At 36.5% G+C, this 24,216-nt stretch overlaps 3 protein-coding genes across 6 annotated transcripts; 2 read left to right on the top strand and 1 right to left on the bottom strand.

The window, feature by feature from the left end:
• Nucleotides 1-11,858: 11,858 nt before the first annotated feature.
• Nucleotides 11,859-14,800, top strand: LOC120079716 (RING-box protein 1a-like). Of its 2 annotated transcripts, XM_039034049.1 has the most exons (5): nt 11,866-12,106; nt 12,219-12,269; nt 12,408-12,467; nt 14,208-14,279; nt 14,367-14,800. In XM_039034049.1, the coding sequence occupies exons 1-5, from the start codon at nt 11,974-11,976 to the stop codon at nt 14,402-14,404; spliced, it is 354 nt and encodes a 117-aa protein (XP_038889977.1). In that variant the 5' UTR covers nt 11,866-11,973; the 3' UTR covers nt 14,405-14,800. The 2 variants fall into 2 exon arrangements, with proteins under 2 accessions (XP_038889978.1, XP_038889977.1); XM_039034050.1 differs by lacking the exons at nt 14,208-14,279; nt 14,367-14,800 and adding an exon at nt 12,560-13,886 and having other exon boundaries at nt 11,859-12,106.
• Nucleotides 14,801-15,070: 270 nt separating this feature from the next.
• LOC120079715 (guanine nucleotide-binding protein subunit gamma 3-like) lies at nt 15,071-20,370 on the bottom strand. Of its 3 annotated transcripts, none has more exons than XM_039034047.1 (6): nt 20,166-20,370; nt 17,751-19,095; nt 16,920-16,972; nt 16,769-16,813; nt 16,646-16,690; nt 15,071-16,255 (listed from the first exon to the last, which is right to left on the bottom strand). In XM_039034047.1, exons 2-6 carry the CDS (start codon nt 17,907-17,909, stop codon nt 15,820-15,822), a joined length of 738 nt encoding a protein of 245 aa, XP_038889975.1. In that variant the 5' UTR covers nt 17,910-19,095; nt 20,166-20,370; the 3' UTR covers nt 15,071-15,819. The 3 variants fall into 3 exon arrangements, with proteins under 3 accessions (XP_038889975.1, XP_038889976.1, XP_038889974.1); XM_039034048.1 differs by having other exon boundaries at nt 17,751-18,685; XM_039034046.1 differs by having other exon boundaries at nt 17,751-20,370.
• Nucleotides 20,371-22,453: 2,083 nt separating this feature from the next.
• On the top strand, nt 22,454-24,118 carry LOC120079620 (protein STRICTOSIDINE SYNTHASE-LIKE 4-like). The gene is made up of 4 exons (XM_039033872.1): nt 22,454-22,960; nt 23,049-23,122; nt 23,198-23,434; nt 23,511-24,118. The coding sequence occupies exons 1-4, from the start codon at nt 22,565-22,567 to the stop codon at nt 23,917-23,919; spliced, it is 1,116 nt and encodes a 371-aa protein (XP_038889800.1). The 5' UTR covers nt 22,454-22,564; the 3' UTR covers nt 23,920-24,118.
• Nucleotides 24,119-24,216: the final 98 nt, after the last annotated feature.

Genomic DNA, 24,216 nt, shown 5'->3' with positions numbered 1-24,216 from the left:
AGTAATAATGTATCCATAACTATTATTTATTTGCAACGATATTTTAGTGAGTTGGAATATATGCTACCGAGGGGCAATCAGATACTCCTTCACTAAAACAAAAAATTTTGACCAAACACTATCCCCGGAATAACTCTTATTCCTATTGTCTCCGGAATAACTCTTATTCCTATAGTCGTTTAGTTATCGTTTTCGGTCAAGATTTTTACTAACAACTTAGTAATTCTTGTAAGTGTGACCCGCCATTTTCAGATCCTATAGGACGGTATGAATTTGCCTCCGAAATAGAAGACAACATCCAAGACGAAACTATAAGATCCTATTCATTTTACTGAAGCCTGGGTTGTCCCGAATCCTATGTTACAACCCTCTGAGGGGATAGCCGTCGCTAAACGACTAACAAAGGGCCGCTTAAAGCAAACCAACAGGCGCAACATAGGAATCTCACGGTTCAGTCTAATGGAGGAGACTGTAGGATATATTGACACATATCCTTCACCCACTTACTATGAACTACTTCCTCCGTTTACCTTGATATTGACTCATACAAAACACTTTCCGAATGGAGGCCACTTCCAGGGTGACATGAAGCGTCATATGAATCTCACAGTGTAAACTATGAGGAGACGTGGTAGTTGAAATCTATTTATCGTATAATAGACTTATATTTGAAAAACTTCCTCTTATTCACCGTAATCTAGATTTAAGCTAAAAAATACTTTCCGAAGGGAGGTCACTCCTAGGGTGACACGAAGTACCGCTTAAATCTGAATTATGAACTCTTAGAGACGTGAGAGCTAAAAATAATGTAACATATATGTTATTAATCTCCCACTGAATTTTTCTAATAACTCTATCATATAAAAGTTATTAAACTACCACTAAAGTGTTATATTTGGGTATATTTATACTTAGGTTCTTTTTGGCTAATAAAAACAACCCTAAATCTATGTGGTTTATCTAAGTATAACTCTTATAATTGGACTTTAACCTACGATGTCTAGGTGATAAACCATTTTATTACCTCACATCACTCACGTAAGCTCATACAACCGATTACCAACGCTCAATAATTCGGCCGTAATCCCCAGATAGGAGGTGCTCCGTAAACCGTCAACTTAAGTACCCCCAGCCTTAGATAGGATTATATACCAGTTGAGTTTGTAACCTCGGTTTTATAAGTTTTAACAATTAAAACAGGTGGTCAACCTACGTGAGCATGCAACTGTTGTTTATGGATTTTAAATGTCTAACCCAATTTTATAACAACTTATAAAACTTTAGACATGTTATTCATCCATAACATACATGAGGCATTCAAATTTAATATAAAATTTATATTAAATACAAGAAACCCTAACATGCATACTATATATCATAACAATTATAACATACTTTCAATGCATGTTACATACTTCCTATGGTGGGATTTTAAATTTAAATGACATATTATATGCACATACAATACTTATTTACTTATAACATACATCAAATGCATAAATAATTAAACACAGACTGATATGGTATTAGTTTTGACAAAAACAAGCAAACAGAAGCCTAACTATTACTAAACAGCTTCCGAACCGCTCCAAAACGAACTCAAGTAGCTTGAACCGACCCGAACAGTCTAAACCGGACCAGCCAAGAACCATTCGAAGTTGAACCGAACCAGACCACAAGAGAACCAGTCGAATCTGCAGCCCTTGCACATGTTTAACATCTCGCTAAGTCTCATCGTTTAGCAATGACAACCATCGTCTTGCATTTTTCCAGATTGTTTAGTAAATGCATGATCGTTTAGCAAAGCTATAAGATCGTGTAGTATTTTCCTTCTATCGCATAGTGTCATTGTCTAGTGCCGAAGGAAGCTACACTATCGCACAGATCCATCGTTTAACATAGACAATTTACTACACAGTCACTTAGCTCCATCGTCTAACATATGAAGCCGATCGTTTAGCGTGCGCAAAAAGCAAACAATCGTTTAATGCCATCGCATAGCAATCAACGCATCCCCAGCTACCGCGCAAAGGTTTGCGATCGTGTAGTGTTATCGCATAGCAACTCGACGCATCGCTTAGCTGCCGCATAGAGGTAAACGATCGCGTAATGTTATCGCATAGCAACTCAACGCATCATTTAGCTCCCGATCAAAGATAAATAATCGAAGTAAGTGATCGCTCAAGGCTATCGTATAGCTCTTCATCACTATCACTTAGTTCTATCGTATAGAACCAAACGATCGCTTAACACCATCGTCTAGCACTGCATGTCATTGTTTAGTATTCGCCATAGCTTAAACGATCGCTTAGCTCCATCGTATAGAACATCATTGCATCGTTCAGCGTTGTAGATAAGCAATTTGTTTAGTTCCATCGCATAGAAACGTCAACGCATCACTTAACTCTATGTCTACACGATTGCTTAACTCTGCATCTAAACGATCGTTCAGCGTTATCGTGTAGCACTTCATCGCATCGCTTAGCGCACATCGTTGCTAAACGATCGCATAGTACCATTGTATAGTAAATTCAACGTATCGTTTAGTTCCCATGCCAAAGCTAAACGATCGCTTAATGCTATCGTATAGTAAATTGAACGCAACGTTTAGCTCCCGCAGACACGTGATCGTCTAGCGTTCAACACACAACAACCAGCGCCCATTGTTATACGTTCGTCTAGATTTTCTTCACATCGTGTAGCGTCTGGAGTTAGATAATCGTTTAGCAACTGGAACCACAACGACGATAAGAACAGAGGCTGATTTTCTGGAACTGCAACTCGGCCTCTACGCTTGTTTCTTCAATTTATAGCTTAATTTCAACTCTAATGACTCCAAATAAATTACAGACTCTTGGGAACACATTAAAACTCATCAAACAAGAGCCAATTACAAATTTAAATGAGAAATTAAAGAGAATTAAACAGCCAACACTCAAAAAACCATATCAGTGCACCAGTTTCATATTTCTCATATAAAACACCCACCAAACCAAAATTAAACCGAATTGAATGCTTATTTGATGCTCTGATACCAATTGTAGGATTGTATCAATAGTAGCGGAAGCACAAAGATCATCTAAGCACTCAAATTCACTAATTTTGGCATAATATAAAGCATGCTTCTGCAGAAAAATGGGTTTCAAGATATACCTCTTGTAGAATTTCTTCAAAGCTCCTTCTCCAGCTACTATCTTCTCCATATCTTATTGTAAACCACCTCAAGATCTTCCTCACTATTCTCTTGGTGCTCTAGATTGAGTTGTGGGACTCAAAACAAGCTTGAATCAAGGGATGGAGGAGAAAAGCTCATTGCTGCAACCTTGTTGAAGAACCATTCTTCAAACCAATTTTTCTCTAAAAAATTCTATGGATTGCATGCCCGATTTTCACTCCAATCTCTTCATTATATTGCAAATCAACATGCAAAGAGAAGAGTTGCATGAGTTGCAGCTCATGCTTGGAGAAGACAAAGGCAAGAAGTTGCTTCATGTGTGAGCTACTTCAAAGATGGATAATGGAAAAACCCATTTTTCCATTTTGTGTTTTAGTTTTCCAATTTTTCAATTTTATCTAAAAATCAAATTTTGATTTTAAAAAAAATCTAATTTGATTTTTAAAATGAAAAATGAATTAATTTCAATAAACTTAATTATTAAATAAAACTTAATTATTTAATATCAAAATATTAAATTTAATTTTTAACAAACATTCCCATCTTTATATATTAAACATATTTTTAAATAATAATTCTCAGTATTCCTTTAATTCTAAAATTAAACTACTAAATTATAGATGATCATATAAAATTACTTATTCCTTAATTTTGTGAATTTGAACGTTTCAATTAACTCTATCACGTGTGATCTAAACGAGCTAGTTTCCTTAACAGAGCTAGATAGAGACCTGGTGCGTTAGCTGACCTCCGGACTAAGATCATAGCATCCAAATGATCCAGATTAATTGCTAAATCCCCCATTAGAGACCAGAATTAATCTCCATTCTGTTAACTAATGGTCACTCCATTAAAAGCCCAGTAGTTCACTCCCCTACACCTGAAGATATTATTCCACATATTACAACCATAATCAACAAGTCAATGATCCCCTCAAGGTGTTCTGAATAAAACGGTTGGGATCAAAATATCCTACTTTTACCAGCTCCCGAGATTATGTCTTGTTCCTCGACAAGTCCTACTAATCCTCCTAATGAACAGCTGGCTTGTATCAATCACCATAAACCTAATACAATCTCTCAGCCCAGTAGAGGGTGGGGCCCTTGTCAACCTTGATTATAAGCACTTGAAAAAGAACAACCACTTTCTTCTTCCCTAAATCGGGTTAAGGTGTCGAACTCCTTTCTTGCACCCTATGTCCCAGCTATTCTCCGGTCTTAAACCCCTAAATGGGATCTTATTCGATCGCGTATTGAGCTCAACCCTAACTATGCAATCTAAAGGCAATCCCGAAAAAACAGGAGTTCATAGTTAGCTCTTAGGATTAAGAAATCGATTACCATGGTCATCTAGATGAAATAGTCATCTTAAACAGTAAACAACGTTATAAAGTAAAATGACTTATTATTGGGCCTGATCTATGCAAACCATTGCAATAGGACACCCCCACTCCTCATATGTAACATGTACAAATTAGGATCAACATCATAAGTGTAAACACTCCTTATGTTCCATAACATCCAATGCGTGTTACAGAAATAAGGTAACCCAACCTCAATTCTATGTACCATAGATCAAAGAATTTTGTAATTTTTGACCAACTTTTTATTACAATTTTATATTTATGTAATTTCAATAATTTTTATTAATTAAGGGCATTTTTGGAATTTTTGACTTAATGTAATTGCGGGAATTTAATTATTGCGTTGAAATTATTCTTGGAAATTAATGGATTGACTTGAAATTACTTAATTTGGAAATTAAATGGATTAAACTGAAATTATTTAATTTGAAATTAATGGATTACGTAGAAATTATTCAATTTAGAAATTAATCGGAATTAAATTCATTTTGGAAGGAAGGTGTTTTCAATTTAATGGTTTAATCAGAGGGAAGTTAGGAAAATTGGATTTTAATGTCAACAAAAATTTAATTTGAAATTAAATGTAAAAATATTTCATTTTGGAAGGGGTTATGTCATACAAATTTAATTTGAAATTAATGTCAAGAATTAATTTCATTGTGGAAGGGGGTGAGTTAAATTCTTTGTGAATTGAAAATTTTACGGAGAAAAGGATTAAAAGTTGGAAGCAGGTCTAATTGAAGGAAAATTTGGAGATTGGAATATTAAGGGTGTTGTTGCTAGGCTTCATTGGGAAATTGAATTCAAAGATTTATTATTGAAAACTACGCTTGGATCGATATCTAAATCTAGTATCGAGTAAGTAATCTTACTACTGGAACTGCCATGGACCAGACACAGATATAATCTAGCATAATGGATGAATATCATAACAGAACGATAGCATGATAAACGGATAGTATAGTATGACCGATATAGTGTTCTTGTATGAGAATCTGAAAGATTTATTTGTGCACTATAGATACGGCATGCTAGTAAGAGACGATACTTGATTCACTCGGTTGTATTTGATATAAGGATATTAAGCGTATATGCATGTTGTATAGCCATGATTTGAGGTGTATAGTAGTATTTAAGAAACCATATTGTGATAATTGTGATGTTGAGACTGTGATAGTGTCTTTACTGATTAGTTAGATGCTCACCAGATATTGTGTTTCCTTCGGGATTCACCAAGGGTTGTATTTCTTTCGGGATTCACCAAGGGTTATGTTTCCTTCAAGATTCACCAGGTTTGTGTTTCCTTCGGGATTCACCAGAGGTAGTAGGTATACTTAACTACAGTAGGATAGAAACCAGTTTTTCATGTATGCATGTGTCCCATGAGGACTAGAGTAGTTTTTATGTTCCGCCAGAGATAAACATCTAGAGAACATAGATGCCTAGCCAAACCCCAGTAGTGGGGTTACTTACTAAGTATTTTATACTCACCCTTTCTCATGTTGTTGTTTCAGGTAAAGGTAGAGATGCACCGGCGATTGACAAGCGGAATTCGTGATCGAGCCACTAGGACCAGTTTTATGCTTTCGCTCATGATATTTAGATTTATTTTCATGTTTTTTTTCAACTTTCAGTTTTGCTGTTTGAAACTTACTATTTAGAATTGTTTTCAGACTTGTTATTATCATTTATGATTTATGGGTACCCCATTATTTGTTTTTAATATTTGAATTCAATGAAAGAATTTTGAACTTACCTTATTTACATAGCATTTATTTCACCATAAAAGGGTGTCGTTTTAAGTTCCATGCATGCATGTATTTAGTAACGGCCTAACTTAAGTCCTAGGGGGTTGGGTCGTTACAGTTGGTATCAGAGCCCACGTTTTAGGTTTTGTAGACTGACTTATTATGTAAGTCTAGATTGTCACTATGGCCCATGAACAGATTCCTCGTCATCGCCAGGTATGTCTTATCAATTAAAAGTTTTATGGTAGTTGTGCATTAAAATATTTGTTTAGCTTAAATGCACTAGTTATATTCTAATGCTAGGTCAGTGACTCGTTCGAAGTTATAAGCGGATTATTTAGGTAAGATGCTACAAAATGAGGAAAAAAAATAAAATTATGAGGTCACTTGGCACTAGTTTATCTCATGGAAATTCTGTTAGAAACAAACAAATATATACCTCAGTTCAAAGATCTTAAAGGTTGATGAAACTATGTAGAGTTATGATAATTCAGGAATAAAGGTATTTAAATGTTCAAGCCAAGGATTAAAATTGTCTAGATAAGAATACATTAAGGATTAATGTTATGTTTTTTCGTTGAGTAGTGCAATTGGTGTTAGTACCAATAAATTTCTTCACATGCCACATACTCAAGTATAAGGTTAAAAGTTGTTTTATGGATAAGAAGGGGAAAAAGAATAAACTATGGATTTATTTAAGGTTATGAGATATTGAAACCAAACATTTTGAGAGGAATTTTGGAAAGGATTAATAAGTCATAATCACTTTGGTAATACTACGACTTGGTAGACTAGGTAAAGTATGTGTAGTGATATGAAGAATTCTTTTGGAATATCTAGCTAAGTTGATGTCATTAAAGGAAGCCAAAATAGTTTGACATGATTTTAGACTTAAAGGGGATAAAACAAAGTGTTATTTATTTGGGTTGAAGGATTATTTTAGAGTACCTAGATTAATTAAATCCATAGCCTTATTGTGATGAGGAGATCAAAGTTGGACAAATTTGAACAAACGAAAGTCTTTTGGAGTTTAAAAGCATGAAAATTGGTAAAGGAGAATTCTACAAGATGAAAATTCTTAGTAAGAAAGATAAGACTTATGGAGGAGTTAAGTAAATATACTTTAGTAAAAAGATTATGTTCCACTTGGAAAGTGGAAAAAAAAAAGTATCCAAGAAAGTTACTCTTTTGGAAATAGAAAGGAATTTAATGTGTTCAAAACTCCCAGTTAAGTACGGTTTGGAGGTATGATATGAGGGGTTACAAGGAATTTGTTTCGGTTTAAAAGAAAAATATCTCATTATCATGTGGAACTTTAGGAGAATATGAGTTGGATGGAAAGATAGCTTACATAGGTGATCGGTATGGAACTTTTTTTAACACAAGAATCTGTTACCAAAATAAAAGTTTGAGAAGGGATAAGCTAAAATGGAGTTACTAGTAATAGTAGATATTCAAGAACTATTGCCGTGGTATGTTGAGGTTTCATTAGTTAAGAGGAAAACCATTGAGGGCATTAGTAAGATTTAAGGGATTTTGACGTAGTGTGCAAGTTCGAAACATGAACTAGCAAGACCACTAACTTGATTGAAAGAGGAAATTAATCCAGCTCGAGGTAGATAAAAGTGGTATATGCATAAAAGTAAGTAAGTTAGATCTTCCAATATCACCATTGGCATAAAGGATAGATTGGTAATAAAATTGAGTTGATAACAAGAAGTTGCTATAGGTGGGTTTAAAGCAGTACAAGATAGTACGTTTTCCCTTGCATGGGCAATGAATTAACTAGCTCTAGGGAGTACGAGTAATTCAAGCTATGACTTATGAATCAAGAAGATTTTATCGTAAAAACTAACTACAAGGATCAATTACAGTTATTACGAGGTTATGGAAATGTGTTATCAATTAACTGATGCTTTAGCATCTAGGGACTTCAAAACCTCATTTTCAGAGGGAATTTTAGACTCATCCGCAGTAGGGTCTAAGTAATGATATGTGATGGTTTTAAGGCTAAAAAATAATATTATGATTGGCTTAAGCAGTTTTATAGCCCATGACAGTATAGAGCCTCATGATGAGTTTCTCATGAATGTGAGACTTAATTAGACAGAGTTATTCTCAGACATGTAGACTCTAAGAGAGACATCATAGTTGGCGCTTCTAGAGTAGAAGTAGTATTTAGTTGAGTAGATTTGTTCTGATACGTATCTTCAAATGACGCATTATATAGCATGACCAGTTTCTCCACTACAGATATGAAGTTTTCCCTGTTACAGAATGGTAAGCTCAGATATATGTTTCTAATGGATGAGTTTTCCTTGTGACAGAATGGTCAACTCAGATATATGTTTTTAGTGGATAAGACTTTCTTAAGCTCACGACAGTTTTCATAGTTCTCAGCTTGAGCGTGTTAAAGTATTGTTGGTTTTCGGCATCTTAAGTTTCATAATTATATATGGAAGGGGTTATCACACCTCTTTTGATACTAGTTTCAGCTATGTCAAACAGTGACTCTCGTTTTACATCTAGTTTTTGGAAGAGTCTCCAGTTATCATTGGGTACTTGATTGGATTTTAATACAGATTTTCACCCACAGACTGATGGTCAGAAAGAACGTTTGAACCAGACATTGTTGAATATGTTGTGCACTTGTGCGTTAGAGTTTTCAGGGAGTTGAGAATCTCACTTGCATTTGATGGAATTAGTATAATAACAGTTATCCGGCTGCCATTGGCATGTCGTCATTTGAAGCCCTCTATGGGAAGAGCTGCAGGTCTTCTGTGTGTTGGGATGAGGTAGAAGAGAGGAAATTGATAGGACTTGAGCTATTGCAAGCCATGAATGGGGCAATACAGAAGATCAAGGCTCGTATGCAAACAGCTCATAGCAAACAGAAAAGCTACATCGATGTGAGACGTAAGGACCTAGAATTTGAGACTGGTGATAAAGTGTTCTTAAAGGTGGCACCTATGAAGGGTTTTTTGAGTTTTGGAAGGAAAGAGAAGTTAAGCCCGAGGTTCATTGGACCTTTTAAGGTCTTGGAGCGATGGTCTCGTAGCTTACCGATTGACATTGCCTCCATCACTTCTTCAGTTCATAATGTCTTCCATGTTTCGATGCTGAGAAAGTATGTAACAGATCCGTCCCATGTAGTTGACTTTGAGCCATTGTGGTTAAATGGCAACTTGAGTTATGAAGAGAGGCCTGTGCAGATTCTCGCCAAAGAGGTGAAGATGTTACACAATAGGAAAATAGCAGTTGTAAGGATTTCGTGGCAGAATCACCAGTTCGAGGAGGCCACTTAGGAATGAGAGGATGAGATGAGGATCCAATACCCAGAGCTTTTTCAGGAATGAACTTTCGTCTTTCGAGGACGAAAGTTCTTTAAGGAGGGAAGAATGTAACACCTCGAATTTTTATTATTTATGTAATTCAGTAATTTTTATTAATTAAGGGCATTTTTGGAATTTTTGGACTTAAGTGTAATTGCGGGAATTTAATTATTGACGTTGAAATTATTCAATTTGGAAATTAATGGATTGACGTTGAAATTATTTAATTTGGAAATTAATGGATTGACGTTGAAATTATTTAATTTGGAAATTAATGGATTGACGTTGAAATTATTTAATTTGGAAATTAATGGATTAACGTTGAAATTATTTAATTTGAAAATTAATGGATTGACGTTGAAATTATTCAATTTAGAAATTAATGGTAGGAATTAATTTCATTTTGGAAGGAAGGGGTATTTCAATTTAATGGTTTAATCAGAGGGAAGTTATGGAAATTGGACTTTTAATGTCACAAAAATTTAATTTGAAATTAATGTTAAGAATTTATTTCATTTTGGAATGGGGTTATGTCATACAAATTTAATTTGAAATTAATGTCAAGAATTAATTTCATTGTGGAAGGGGGTGAGTTAAATTCTTTGTGAATTGAAAATTTTACGGGAGAAAAGGATTAAAAGTTGGAAGCAGGGTCTAATTGAAGGAAAAATTTGGAGATTGGAATATTAAGAGTGGTTGTTGCTTAGGCTTCATTGGGAAATTGAATTCAAAGATTTATTATTGAAGACTACCGCTTGGATCGATATCTAAATCTAGTATCTAGGTAAGTAATCTTACTACTGGAACTGTTCACGAGCCAGACGCTAGATATATGCTAGCATAATGGATGAATATCATAACAGAACGATAGCATGATAAACGGATAGTATAGTATGACCGATATATGTTCTTGTATGAGAATCTGAAAGATTTATTTGTGCACCTAGATACTTGCATGCTAGTAAGAGACGATACTTGATTCACTGTGGTTGTATTTGATATCAGGATATTTACGCGTATATGCATGTTGTATAGCCATGATGTTGAGGTGTATATGTATGTTATAAAACCATATTGTGATAATTGTGATGTTGAGACTGTGATAGTGTCTTTACTGATTAGTTAGATGCTCACCAGATATTGTGTTTCCTTCGGGGATTCACCTGGGGTTGTGTTTCCTTCGGGATTCACCAGAGGTAGTGGGCATACTTAACTACAGTAGGATAGAAACCAGTTTTTCATGTATGCATATGTCTCATGAGGACTAGAACAGTTTTTATGTTCCGCTAGAGGTAAACATCTAGAAGACATAGATGTCTAGCCCAACCCTAGTAGTGGGGTTACCTACTGAGTATTTTATACTCATCCTTTCTCATGTTGTTGTTTCAGGTAAAGGTAGAGATGCACCAGCGATTAACAAGCGGAATTCGTGATCGAGCCACTAAGACCAGTTTTATGCTTCCACTCATGATATTTATATTTATTTTCATTTTTTTTTTCAACTTTCAGTTTTGCCGTTTGAAACTTACTATTAGAATCGTTATTATCATTTATGATTTCTGGGTACCCCATTATTTGTTTTTAATATTTGAATTTAATGAAAGACTTTTGAACTTACCTTATTTATTTAGCATTTATTTCACCACAAAAGGGTGTTGTTTTAAGTTCCATGCATGCATGCATGCATGTATTTAGTAACGACCTAACTTAAGTCCTAGAGGGTCGGGTCATTACAATGCGGAATTAAATTTCTTATATGGTGATAAAAACATCATTTTCAGCATAAATAAGTAATGACATTATAATGTCTACATAATTAAGTATTTTTTAAGAAATGCAATTTAATTGTACTAAAAAAATTTGATAGTAAATCTATATCATCTATGAGAAAGAGTAGTTTCTCTCTCTCCCTTTATTGAATATCTAACTTCGAGCTTAGGCCAACAACAGCGTAACTCAAATGACATAATATTCATACTATCGACCTCAAGATTTGAGGTTCGATTCCCACATCTCATACTTTAATTATAATACTTTAAAAAAAAAAAAATCTATGTTCAAATTTCAACGTCATAAATTTTGACTTTGCATTGCTCGGCTTTTAAACTAGTAACGCCATATTGGATGTCAAGTCAACATTATCTTTTACCTTCCTAAACAAAACTGTTTCCTTTTTCTACTTAGGTGTCGACATCATGATGTAATATCAATCGATTAGATACAATATAAAAATTCAATGGTAAAGAACAATTATTTTGGAAAATAGAAAATTTAAGAGCCTAACTAGAGGAATTGAGTCCGCCCCTGCCGTGTCAAGTCGACGGAGGAAGAAGAATTTTTTATTGCGAGTTACTTATGGCCACCTTGGACTCCGACGTGCCGATGGTTCCGGCCGGCGATGCCTCGAGCAGTGCCGGTCCTTCATCTACCAAGAAACCCAAGCGTTTTGAGATCAAAAAGTGGAATGCTGTCGCTCTTTGGGCATGGGGTAAATTCAAAACCCTAATCTTTGCGATAATTGCTCTCACTGTCCTGTTTACCTTCGTCTATCGGAACCCTAGTCTCTAATTCGCATGTTATGTTATTCATTCTTAATGCAGATATCGTTGTTGATAACTGTGCGATCTGTAGGAACCATATCATGGATCTTTGTAAGTTTATCATTATTTAGACCTAAGTTTTAATATATCTGGAGTGATCTTCTTCCTCTTCCCTTCCGTCTTCTTTCCTGCCTTTTTTAAAATATCATCTATATTTATTTTAACCATCTATCATTGTTTGGTATCTAGGTATTGAGTGTCAAGCAAACCAGGCTAGCGCAACCAGTGAGGAATGTACTGTGGCTTGGGGTACGTTTTCTTATTCCCCCTCCCTATCCCCAACCTATTCACAGAGATACAATATGTGGTATTATTTTCAATGTCTTTTGTGTGCATCTTAGGTACGGAGGTGGATGATCGATTGAGCCTCTCTGCCGAATATTTATAGCAATTATATTTCTAATTAGGAGGATACCAAAGTGTGCTCCCTCCATATTAGTGGTTGGCCTGGATTAGAGAGATTGTGTGGAGGTTAGGTTTAATTCCACACGACCTTCTTGTAACTATGAAGTATGAACGAGCTTTTATTCAGTTGGATTGGAGTCTTTCTCTGTAGTAGTGTTTTTTTTTTTTTTTTTTTGCCAATTGCTCTACCCTTAAATTGTTTCCTACCTTAGTGAGATTGACCCAAGCTGTAGTAAGCTGACCTGGAAGGCTAAAATTCTGAAAGGTGAGTGAGTTTTTGGACTTGCTTATCAGAACAAGGATTTTGAGGAATAAGGATAGGATAAGGTCTATAATTTGGCCAAGCTTTAATGTTCTTTTTTGGTTTCCCCACTCTAGTTTGATTGCTTTTTTTCTTCTTTTTCATTTTACTGGGAAGAACCGAGGAAAATATATCCGACAGGAAGGGGGAAATAAACAGCACAGGAATCGATTAGAGAAAAACCCTTCTAATAGAAAATATTCATGAGAAAAATCTCTGGGCGAAAAGATGGAAAGCCTGTTTGTTCTAAAGAAAAGGCAACAGTTTTGAACTTTTGAAAGTAGCTGCCAAAAAGCTGCTGTGTAATCACAAGGACACAACCTAGACCTCTCAATACATACAAAATCGGCAACTGGAAATGACTAATTCGACCTTGAAAGGAGAAATTGTCTTCATCTTTAAAACTGCCGAAGAATTTCAGTAAGAAACCTGAAGGAAGCAATACATGACCAGCCCATCAAAGGACCTTTAGGAAGAGAAACAACGCCAACAACTACCTACCCACCTTTCTAATCCCTCAGGAATTTTGGTGGTCTCTTAAATGTTTCTTTGAAGAGGCTCGAGGTTAACCATCAACCTTTCTAAGACCACGATAACAGGTATCAATGTAGAGGATGTGAACAATTTGGCTCAAACGCAACTTGCCAAATTTTGTCTTATCGGTTCTGTTTCCCTGGTCTTCCTTTGGAGCTAACCCCAATTCAGCATCTATTGGTAGCTAATATTGGATAAGATCAAAGCTAGACAATCAGAATGGAAAATGTTCCAATATTGAAACGTTAGATTGACTTTAGTCCAATCAGGTATCTTAAATCTTCAAAGCCATTTATTTTTCTAATTGGAGTGCCTTCCCAAGTGTTTTTAGTTACATCAAGTAGTTGCAAATCTTACAGTCGACTGGACTAAGTGTCCTGTTTCTGTTAGAAATTTCTCAATGTGGATGTTGATGTTAACAGTTCAAATTTATGGCTATATTGACAAACATTGTGATGTTGAGAAATATTCTCTCTTTAATAAAGATCATGAACGCGATAGAAATTTGAAAAAATCATTTTATTCATTGCTTAATATTAGCTATAAATCATATTGAATTTGTAAAGATGATGATCAAGTCCGTTATTCTAGCTTCATATAGTTTTTGATTAAATGGTTATCCAACTTACGGCCTGAAACATTCTCTTGCAATTATTACCAAACATTTATGTGCCTCTTTTGCTCCGGATGTGGAATTATATCAGGAGCCGAAGGCGTGGTGTTGAAAGTCTTGTGTTTTGTATTTGTAGGGGTGTGTAATCATGCATTTCATTTCCACTGTATCAGTAGATGGTTGAAGACACGTCAAGTTTGCCCATTGGGTATGTGTTTCAAGTTCTTCCCCTATCCTTATCCCATATCTTTATATGAACTTTGAAAATTTAAAGGGAGCTTTGCCATTTTTACAGATAATAGCGAGTGGGAATTTCAGAAGTACGGTCACTAGAACTTTCATGCTGTTGAGGATATGATCCTTAAAATTCTCATGGGGCTATTATGGTTGTGACGATCGATTCTCCCCATTTATGATTTCTGAAAATAGCAATCTGAAGATGAATTTTGTTGCACAACTACAGTTGTCCAGAGGATTAAGTGCCGCCAACTTGAACACATTATCGAACATATTTCAGTGTCTATAGAAATAGGGTAGCACTTGAACGTTAGCTTGTTTTTTTTATTGGGCTAGTTCTTTGTTTTACTGCTTACCATATCTGTACTTGTATTTACTTTTCTGTCTCAATTAACTTGGAAAATTTGGATTTAGTTTGGTTGCACTCTGGGTCTTATTTATGTCAGTTGCGTAAATTTCTTCCCATAAAATAATCAGTCTTAAAAGAATGAATACTCTTTCTTACATTTGAACCATGTTTAGCCACTATATACTAGGGGGGAAAAAACCAATAGGTTGAAACAAGTGGATTTTGTTGAAATTCAGTTGACAGATCAATTAGACCGACTCGTGCCAACATGAGTATGGTTGATAAGTATGTACTCATAGTCTTGACCTTCAAGGTACAGGTTTAAAACTTTCACCTGCATATTGTTGGATGAAACAGAAAAAAAAAAAAAAAAAAAACACTAGAAGAGACTTGTCGTTAATCTCTTCTCAGACTTTTTTTTTTTTTTTTACCTTTTCTGTTGAATAAATAGAAGGATTAAAATTACGAAAAGTATTTTGCAGTCCCAAGGTTTTATTAAATCTGTGATGCAACTAGAAAAGTGGATTGAGAACATAAAATGACATATTTGGCAATTTTTTAGCTCTTGGAAAATCGTTAAGGACAAAAGAAGAGGAAGCAAGCTGGGCGGGGTTGCATGTGCATATGGGCTCACAGAAAGATCTGTCACTTAAAAAGGAGGTTTCAACTTTCAAGCGAGGAGCAAATTGCATTAGCAAATAATGGCGCTTGTGAAAAGGATTAAGTCTTGAATATTATTGATTTTACTCATCCAAAAAGGTCTCCACATCAACTAATACTGTTTTGTAAATTTTTTTTGATAATTATGATATGGCAGTGGCAGTGGCAGTGGCATGGGTCCGCCCGTTCCTTCTTCCATATCCAACTGCCGCTTTTATGGTTGCTAATTGCTATGCTTAATGGACCTGAGCAAGCTGACCTCTCCCAGTTTGTGCAGGCAAGGCGTTTAGGATGCCCCATTCTCCTCACAGTTGTTGCAGTTACAGTTGCAGTCGCTAAACTCACCACAGGAAGGAATCATTTTCACTCGGCCACCGACTTCCTCAGCAAACACTGTATCTTATTTTACATTCTTGGGACTAGTTGACATTCCATAACTGAACTGCTCGAAGGTTCCCAAAGAGATACAGATTAGACTAAGGGATTGAGCAGTGGTCTCTGGCTAGCAACACAACTGGCATGGATTACAGCAGCAGTTTCCAGTACATCCACAACAGCTTCTGCTACCAAAACAGCAACAAGGTCGTATTTTTGGACATTTTCCTAACGTACATTTGCATTTGCATTTGCATTCACAGCATGGGCATTCCGGGCAAGAGCAGGATGGTAATGAAAAATTGCTACAACATTGGCTGCATGAGATGGTTGGACAAAGGCATGAGCATTGGGGTAGTGTTGGACAAGTGCAACAATGCCCACACTGGCCACAACACTCCCTGCACTCCCCGCAACACTGCCACTTCGGTAATTTACAGCTACCGCAACATAGGCATTTACATGGGTTATTACAGTTGCAGCAGGGTGGGATTTCGAGATGGATCGAGCATCCAGCATAACAGCAACAGCAAATCCAGGATAACTTACAACAGGGGAATCCACTGCATCAAGTGAGAATTAACCTGTGTCAAATGCACCAGCCGATACCCCTACTACACAAAATACAGAGTCTACATACGACATGGGAGACATTTCTGCTTCATTAGCAAAGGTAGTGAGGGAAGTCCAGGCTATTATTTTAAGTAGTAAATGGCATAGTATTTAATTCTGCTAGTATCTTCTTAATTTCCAAGCACAAATGACACCTATTGTCTAATTAGAGATTGCTCGCTATAAGCCAAATGTAGGCAATGCTTTATTACTTCACGTTAACCTAAGACTACAACTGGGAAGCTAGATTAGACAAATAGCAAAAGTGAGAGAAACTTGGGTCAATTCACTTATTATTTCTACTCCATAGGAAGGAATAAATGATGAGGCGAGAGTCATACCAGAACCATTTCCAAAATTGACATCTGCGGCGATGCTTCTTGTATCTGATTAAAAGAAACATGTAGCGTGAATAATAAATTACAAGGAATTTTAGAAAATTAAAATGATGAGAAACCCCTTACGTTGGTATCAAGGGATCTGAGTTGGCGATCACATACTCAGCTACTCTGCAAAGTGTAAGAAAAACACAAATCAACTAAATGGTAGCCAACTGGATGGGCAAAAAACCATTCCGAAGTAAAAGTTCAAAGTATTCTGAAAATAAATACACACTCTTTGCAGCATTTAGATGCAGGTTGAAGACCTTCAGTAGACTTCAATTCTTCCTGCTCCAGAGACATTGCCAAGAAAAGCTTGTTAATTTTTCATCATGAATCAGGAAGTTAGGAGAAAGCAATGCAGGAAATAAACCCAAATGGTTAGGTTGAACATCAATGGCAATGGGATTTTTCTTGTAAGCAAAACTCAAATCTAAATTTGAAGAAGCATCGACAATTTCATAGGTAGTGTTCAGTTCCCATACTTTTTTCCTTAAACTTTGTAGGGAAAGATGACTTAGGGTATTCAATATATTGAAACAAGAGCTCAAATGTTCGAGGGAAAGGAACAAAATGTAATAAAACAGCTAACTTAGACCTTCAACGAGAATCTTTTAGAAGAAAAGAAAGAGACAAAATCAAAGGGGTGAATGATTTTGGGACAAGAGTGCAAATAAAAACTCCTTTTGGTTTGTAACATATTGAGAGCTGAGGACATACAACGGTGAAGTGTGACTTGAGAGGGATGCCCCAGTCGGTACCCCACCCCATCCTTAACTGACCCTAACAATACAAGGGACAAACCCCTAAAAGGTCTTCAAAACTCAACAATGGGGGATCTGAAATGGACAGCAAAACGTTGTCAATTTCGGTCCCTATGCATACATCTACGAGAGCCTTAGGTTGTAATTACATCAAATGGGATGCTCGCTAAAATGGCACTGGAACCCGGGACTTGGGTTTCAATCAGGTTGTGAAGGAGAACCAGTTTCTTCAGACTCACGAAAGAAAGGGCATTCGCATGCATCAGAAGTTAAAAGAAAAAGCAGAGAAAAACGGAATGAACCTCGAGAAAACCAATCTCCCTCTCGAGCATCTGAACCTTGGCGGCTTGTCGGCGCTTTCCATACAAATCTGGATACTCAGGAGGCGACTTGGGGTAAGGGGGTGGGAGGGATGGAATTGAAGAGGAAGAAGAGGAAGGTGGGCGAGTGGGAGTAGTCATTGGGGAAAGGCAAGCAAGACAGAGTGCAAGAGGGGTGAATTACCGAAATGGCAAAGCAAGCAGTGGCAGGGCACAAATCAAGTAAACATAAGGGAAAGAGAATAGTGTGTTGTCACTTCTGGTAGTAAGTACAGTTATGAAAGCCCAGAAGTTGCAGTGCAGAAAATAGTGAGAAGCGGAAAATGATGGAGTGTACGAAGGGTAAGCAAATTAAGAAAAGATAGTGAGGAGGGGGCGGTAAATAAGACGCCCTGACAAGGATAGATTACGACTGAGGCAAAAGAAAGAAAAGGTTTCTGCAGCCCACAATAAATGCAGCAAGTAAGCAAGCTTCATTTCATTTGGAAGAAGGGAGTTCAATAATAGTTAGTTGTAGGCTTTGGGGAAAACAGAGAGAGAGAGAGAGAGAGTAAGGGGGAAAGGAGAAGGGGAAGATAAACAGGAAGGTGGAGGAGGTGGAGGAGGAGGAGTAGGAGGGAAACTTTACAGGTTTGACAATTATGGGAGGCGGTAATGGCAATGGCAATGGTAATGGTAAAGGGAAAGAGAGAGGGTGAAAAAGGCTGCTCTGAAATGGCCATATGGGAGTGTCTGTTTTGTACGAACCCATTTAGCAAAATTTAAGGCATCTGAGACGAGTTTGAGTTGAGGGCGAGAGGGGAGAATTTTGGAGGAGTAAGAAGCCCATGTGGATGCGTGTGTGGATCTTTCAGTGATTTTTGTCTTTGCCTTCTCTGGGTCTCTGCCCCTGCCCTGGTGACTCACCACTCCACCCACTGCATTGCAGAGGAAAGAAAAAAAGAAGCGAAAAGCACGATGGAAGCAACCATCTCAGACCCCACGTGAGCACTACGTAGGAGAGAGAGATACAAACACATACACATATACATACACATATACACATACACTATACCACAGCAGTTTACAATCAAAGTTACAGTTCAACACATTAATTTACAAAGTTTTCAACGAAACACCCCTCTCTTTCGCTCTCTCTCTCTCTGGGAAGTGAATTTATATATATATATATATCATTAAACAGATTCGGAGTCTGTGCCCACAGCAAATCAGCAAATCAGCAGAAATAAAGCCTTTTCCGACATTGCTACTCTTCCTATATTTTGTTATTTGTTTCGTTTTCTGGGCAGCTTCTTCTTCTTCTATATTCTTTTCAGCCTTTGTCCAACTTTCTTGTGGAAAATGCAATAGTAAAGAAAACGAAAGAAAGAAAGATAGGCAGGGCAAAATCATTGAATACACACACAGAAACTATTCTTGATTAATCGCTAAAATCCTCCTCATTTCTTAAAATTTAGCACTGAAACATAGCACCATGTGTTTAGGGTATGAAACTGTGCACGTAAGCAAGGCGTTGGATTCCTACTTAAACTAAAGGAAGAGTTTTGGTTTTGTTTTGTTTTGTTTTGTTTTAGGATGAGGGTTGAATGCAAATGGTCCCAACCTTGAGTCCACATATGGGGTAATGGCCATAAGTATAACTCTGTGGACCTGGGATTGCCTCGTTCAGAAAGATGGTCTTGAAAATGGAAAAATCTGTGTCCTTTTATACTCCTTGTCCTACGTTTTAATGGATGCCTAAGAACTCATTTGTTGCTAAGAAATTAAGAAAGAAATCAAACCTAGAAAAGTTCAGCGAGTTCGAGGGGGGAGATCAACAGACAGACGCAGGACCTCTAGCTTGAGAAAAAGGAAAGAAACAGTAATGAAACAAATCTCAAGATGGTGTTTCATTCTTGAGCTCTAAATAACATATTAAATAAAAAAACCAATGTATTTATTAAAAATTTAGAATCTTGAAGAGACCCTAGTTTTCATGAAAAAAACAATGTAGGGTGATCGTTATCCCGTCGATCTACAGAAGCGATTTACCGAAGTATAGTACTGTCGGAACAGGGGATTTCTTATTTTGTATATTTTTGGTGGTGAGTGGTGAGTGGTGAGTGGCGAGTGGACTCGTGACAATGTAGGTGGGGTTCACACCCCGCTCTGCCACCATCACCGTTCACCAGACACAGCCGCAGAGGACAGAGAGGGCAGAGCGCAGTGGCAGGGTTTTCCATATATATAATTTTAAAAGCTCGAGGCACTGTTCGGCTTGTGGTCTCTGCTAACGTGAGCTGGTAAGCCTTTTCAATGATTGAGGTGTGAGAGAGAATTTTGAATTTTCTTTTTCAAAATTTTGAAACATAGAATAGAAATAGAAGTAGAAGTAGAAATAGAGTTGTTGCAGTTTACCTGTTTGAGAAATTGACAAAGGCAGCCACTGCCCGCACTGGGCTTTCGCTTTTCCAAAAGGGCCTGCCTTGCTGCGCCTCTCCCGTCCCATTTCGGCCTTCAAATCAAAAGCACACACTCGCCACTTCCAACCACTGCGCCCCCAGTTTCCCCTTTCCCTTCGCTTCTCTTCTTCCTCATATTCAAAAGGATATATTGGAACTTTGCCTCATTTTAGTATTTATGATATCAAAGGTCCATATTTAGTCTTTTTACTTCTAATTAATCTTAAAATTAGTTATGCTTGACTTCTATTGGGAAAAAAAAAATGTAGTCTCAATTAACACTATAAACTTGTCTCTTATGAAATGAAATTCTTATTTTTATTTTACCAAATTCGATTAAGAAAATGGAAATATACCATTTTAGTTTATATATGTACAAATATCCCTCTCTCTTAGTTTGTTTTTTACTTTAAAAAAAAAACTTTGTATTTATTACCCTTCTCTATATATTTGTAAATTTATAGATTCCTAACTTTATAAAAATATTAACTAGCTTAAAAAGTTTCAATTTGGAGATTGACATTTTCACATGTAAAAAATTTAGGAAAAGTTCATCTTTTACCTTAGACTTTATGTTTTATCAATTTTAATCCTAAATATATAATTTCATCAATTTAAACTTCAAATTTGGTTGATTGAATTTTTAGGCAATTTCAAAGATAAAAAATAAAAACAAATGTTTTAAAAACAACAATTCCTAGTACACATAATGCTTATAAACTTAATTTTTTAAGAATAAAATAGCTACGTAAATCTGAACATTGAAAAAGTTAAATTAGATAGCACGTCAAATAGGTAAGAAGGAAAGAATAAGAGGTGACATGGTAATTTGTTAGGTTAAATTAGATTGAGGTGGATTATGAGAAAATTTCAAAAAATAACTTAAAAAGTAAAAACTTTTCTATGGACGACCTCTTTCTAAAACTTTGTTCTCATGGACCTTTTCCACATGTGAAATATCATTTTTACCCCCGGCTTTAAATGCTTCTCTTCTACTCTTCTTCATCCGATCTCCCCTTCCTACTATCGATTGCTTACAATTTAATGCAACCATTTATTCTCAATCAACATTGTACATTAGAATTCAATGCTATTGGATTTTAATTGTGGGACAAGTAAACGAATATCATTTTCACTTCTTCAGTTTCACTCAAACACTATCATCTTCTCCATTGTTCTAGCACTTTCAGTCGAACACAGATCACTTTCAACTCCAATCAATTTAGTTTGTGGGTCTAGAACGAGCATTCTTTGAAGATCATTCTACATACCCAGAAACGAATACTGTAAGTGTTAACCAAAAGTTTTAGAAGTCCGTTCACTATTATTTTTTTGATCGTGTACCATTATATATGCAATCTTGTACCATTGTATTTTCGATCGTATATCATTAGGTACATGATCGTGTACCACAACATACATGATCGTATACCATTGTATATACTATCATATACATCATGGTACACAGCATCGTTGATCCATTTACGAAGGCTCTCTCGGCTAAAGTGTTTGAGAGTTATCTAGAGAGTTTAAGTCTGTGAAACATGTATATAGTATAATCTAGGGCAAGTAAGAGATGTGTAATGGGTATAAGGATGCCCTAATTTATTGTATTTGTATATTTACTTTTCATGTAATGTACATTATACATTTGACATTTCCAGCTTTGAATTATTTATTGTATATATACGATATTATATACAACGGTATACAATCTTATATATTGTGGTACACGATCGTGTATGTTGTGGTATAAGATCGTATATGTTGTGGTATACGATCATGTACCTAATGATATACGATCGAAAATACAATGGTACAAGATTGCATATATAGTGATACACGATCAGAAAAATAATAGTGAACGAACTTTTAAATCTTTCAGTTAACACTTACAGTATTCGGTTCTGGATATGTAGAATGATCTTGTTCGAAGAATGTTCATTCTAGACCTACAAAATAAATTGATTGGAGTTGGAAGTGATCTATGTTCGACTAAAAGTGATAGAGCAATGGAGAAGATGATGGTGTTTGAGTGAAAATGATATTCGTTTACTTGTCCCATGGTTCAGATCTAATAGCATTGAATTCTAATGTACAATATTGGTTGAGAAGAAATTGTTGCATTAAATTATAAATGATCGATGGTTGGAAGGAAAGATCAAAAGATGAAGGGAGTAGAAGAAGTATTTAAAGTCGGGCATTTTACACATGAAATGTCATCCATATAAAATTCGTTTTTTTTTTTTTTTTTTGTTATTTTATGAAATTTTCCTTTGGAATGAATGGATAAGTAGAAAAAGATATTGAAAAGCATTATTATTATCATCATTAAGTGTGGAACTGGAGGCGGTGATGATGGTATTGAAGTTGAGGCAACGGGTACCGGCGTTGGGAAGCTTGGTGGTAGCATGTTCGTTGTTGGCTGTGTCGGTGCAGATAATGTTATTATGTCCCATATCCCCAGACCCAGTTATTGAATTGCCTTCATCCTTTCCAGCAGCTGGCCTAAACAAGGAGCTGCAGAAATTAAGTAAATTGGGAGAGGGGTTTGTGAAGGATGCGGAAGATGTTTGTGTGGATGAATCAGCAGGTATTGTGTATGCCGCTTCCAGAGACGGGTGGATCAAGAGACTACATCCCAACGGATCTTTGGAGAACTGGAAGAACACCCACTCCCAAACTCTGCTTGGACTCACTCCATCCCCATCCATCCAACAACGGGGAATCCTCGTTTGTGATGCTCAAAAGGTCTTTTAATTTATTCTATTCCATTCCATTGATTAAATCCTACCTTTTATTTGATTATAATATCATCTGCTTCCGCCGGCCTCCGCAGGGCATCCTTAAAGTGAACGAAGATGGATGTTCCGTCCTTGTTTCTTCACATGTAAACCAAACCAAAATGATAAGGTATGTAATAATAATGGTTTTGTTTCTGGGGGATTAAAGTTTTAAGTTAATTAATAACCAATAAATTGGAAGCAGCTTTCCAGACGATGTGGTGGAGGCGGCGGATGGCAGCATTTACTTGAGCGATGCAAGCTCCAAATTTGGACTCCATAATTGGTACTTGGATTTTCTGGAAGCAAAACCTCACGGTCGCCTCCTTAAGTACGACCCTTCCTCACAACGGATATCCACCCTTCTCGACAATCTCTATTTCGCAAACGGCGTTGCTCTCTCCGCAGACCAACGTTATGTGGTCGTCTGTGAATCTTTCAAGTAAAGTAAATTACTCAATCTCTTACACCCAATCCAAGTATTGGCTAAAAGTTAATCTAATTTTTCTCAACTCTAGATATAGATGTGTCAAGTATTGGCTCAAGGGACAGAAACGAGGGGAAACCGAAATATTCATAGACAATCTTCCGGGAGCGCCTGACAACATAAACCTCGCTCCAGACGGCTCCTTTTGGATCGCTCTCATCCAGCCGGTTCGTGATGGGTGGGAGTTGTTTGTGAGGTCTAAGATGGCGAGGCACATTCTCGCCACTTTTCCCAATGTGTGTGACCTGCTTGTCAATGGCGTACGCCGGAGAGCAACGGTGGTCAAAGTGGGTGAGGATGGGAGGATACTTAGGAAACTCGACGATCCTGATGGGAAGGTTATTTCCTTCCTCACAAGCGCTGTGGAGTTTCAGGATCATCTTTACTTGGGAAGTCTCAACGCCCACTTCCTCGGCAAATTGCCTTTAACGGACACGTGACCTCATCTATGTGCACTCTCTCTCTCTTTGCTGAACTACCAAATTTTTAAATAACCTTTAATTATGCATCTCATTAGTATCCTTTTTGTTTAATTACAAATGCAATTCTCTTGGACAGTGTCCATTTGATCTCTATGATTTTGAATCATAAAAGTTTCAACGTAGTCTATTATTATTATTATTATTATTATCATTTTAACTTAATACAATTTGGTCCTTACAATTTGAGTTTAATTTCAATCTAGTAGCTATAGTTGGTTGAAAATTTCACAAGTTGTCTGAATTGTATTTTACCAA

The sequence above is a fragment of the Benincasa hispida genome, chromosome 6, assembly GCF_009727055.1.
Source record: "Benincasa hispida cultivar B227 chromosome 6, ASM972705v1, whole genome shotgun sequence".
In the NCBI taxonomy this organism is placed as follows: Eukaryota; Viridiplantae; Streptophyta; class Magnoliopsida; order Cucurbitales; family Cucurbitaceae; genus Benincasa; species Benincasa hispida.
Note: the sequence above shows the minus strand (reverse complement) of the source record. Positions and strands in the feature narration are given on the sequence as shown.

Excerpts from the sequence above, each read along its gene's own strand:
- LOC120079716 (XM_039034049.1), top strand. The coding sequence starts at position 11,974 with ATGGCCACCTTGGACTCCGACGTGCCGATGGTTCCGGCCGGCGATGCC. Across the intron at positions 12,270-12,407 it reads GAACCATATCATGGATCTTT|GTATTGAGTGTCAAGCAAAC; the intron begins GTAAGTTTATCA and ends TTTGGTATCTAG. Across the intron at positions 14,280-14,366 it reads ACGTCAAGTTTGCCCATTGG|ATAATAGCGAGTGGGAATTT; the intron begins GTATGTGTTTCA and ends CCATTTTTACAG.
- LOC120079715 (XM_039034046.1), bottom strand. The coding sequence starts at position 17,909 with ATGACTACTCCCACTCGCCCACCTTCCTCTTCTTCCTCTTCAATTCCA. Across the intron at positions 16,973-17,750 it reads GGGAGATTGGTTTTCTCGAG|GAAGAATTGAAGTCTACTGA; the intron begins GTTCATTCCGTT and ends TCTCTGGAGCAG. Across the intron at positions 16,814-16,919 it reads GCATCTAAATGCTGCAAAGA|AGTAGCTGAGTATGTGATCG; the intron begins GTGTGTATTTAT and ends TACACTTTGCAG.
- LOC120079620 (XM_039033872.1), top strand. The coding sequence starts at position 22,565 with ATGATGGTATTGAAGTTGAGGCAACGGGTACCGGCGTTGGGAAGCTTG. Across the intron at positions 23,123-23,197 it reads AACCAAACCAAAATGATAAG|CTTTCCAGACGATGTGGTGG; the intron begins GTATGTAATAAT and ends AATTGGAAGCAG. Across the intron at positions 23,435-23,510 it reads GTCGTCTGTGAATCTTTCAA|ATATAGATGTGTCAAGTATT; the intron begins GTAAAGTAAATT and ends TCTCAACTCTAG.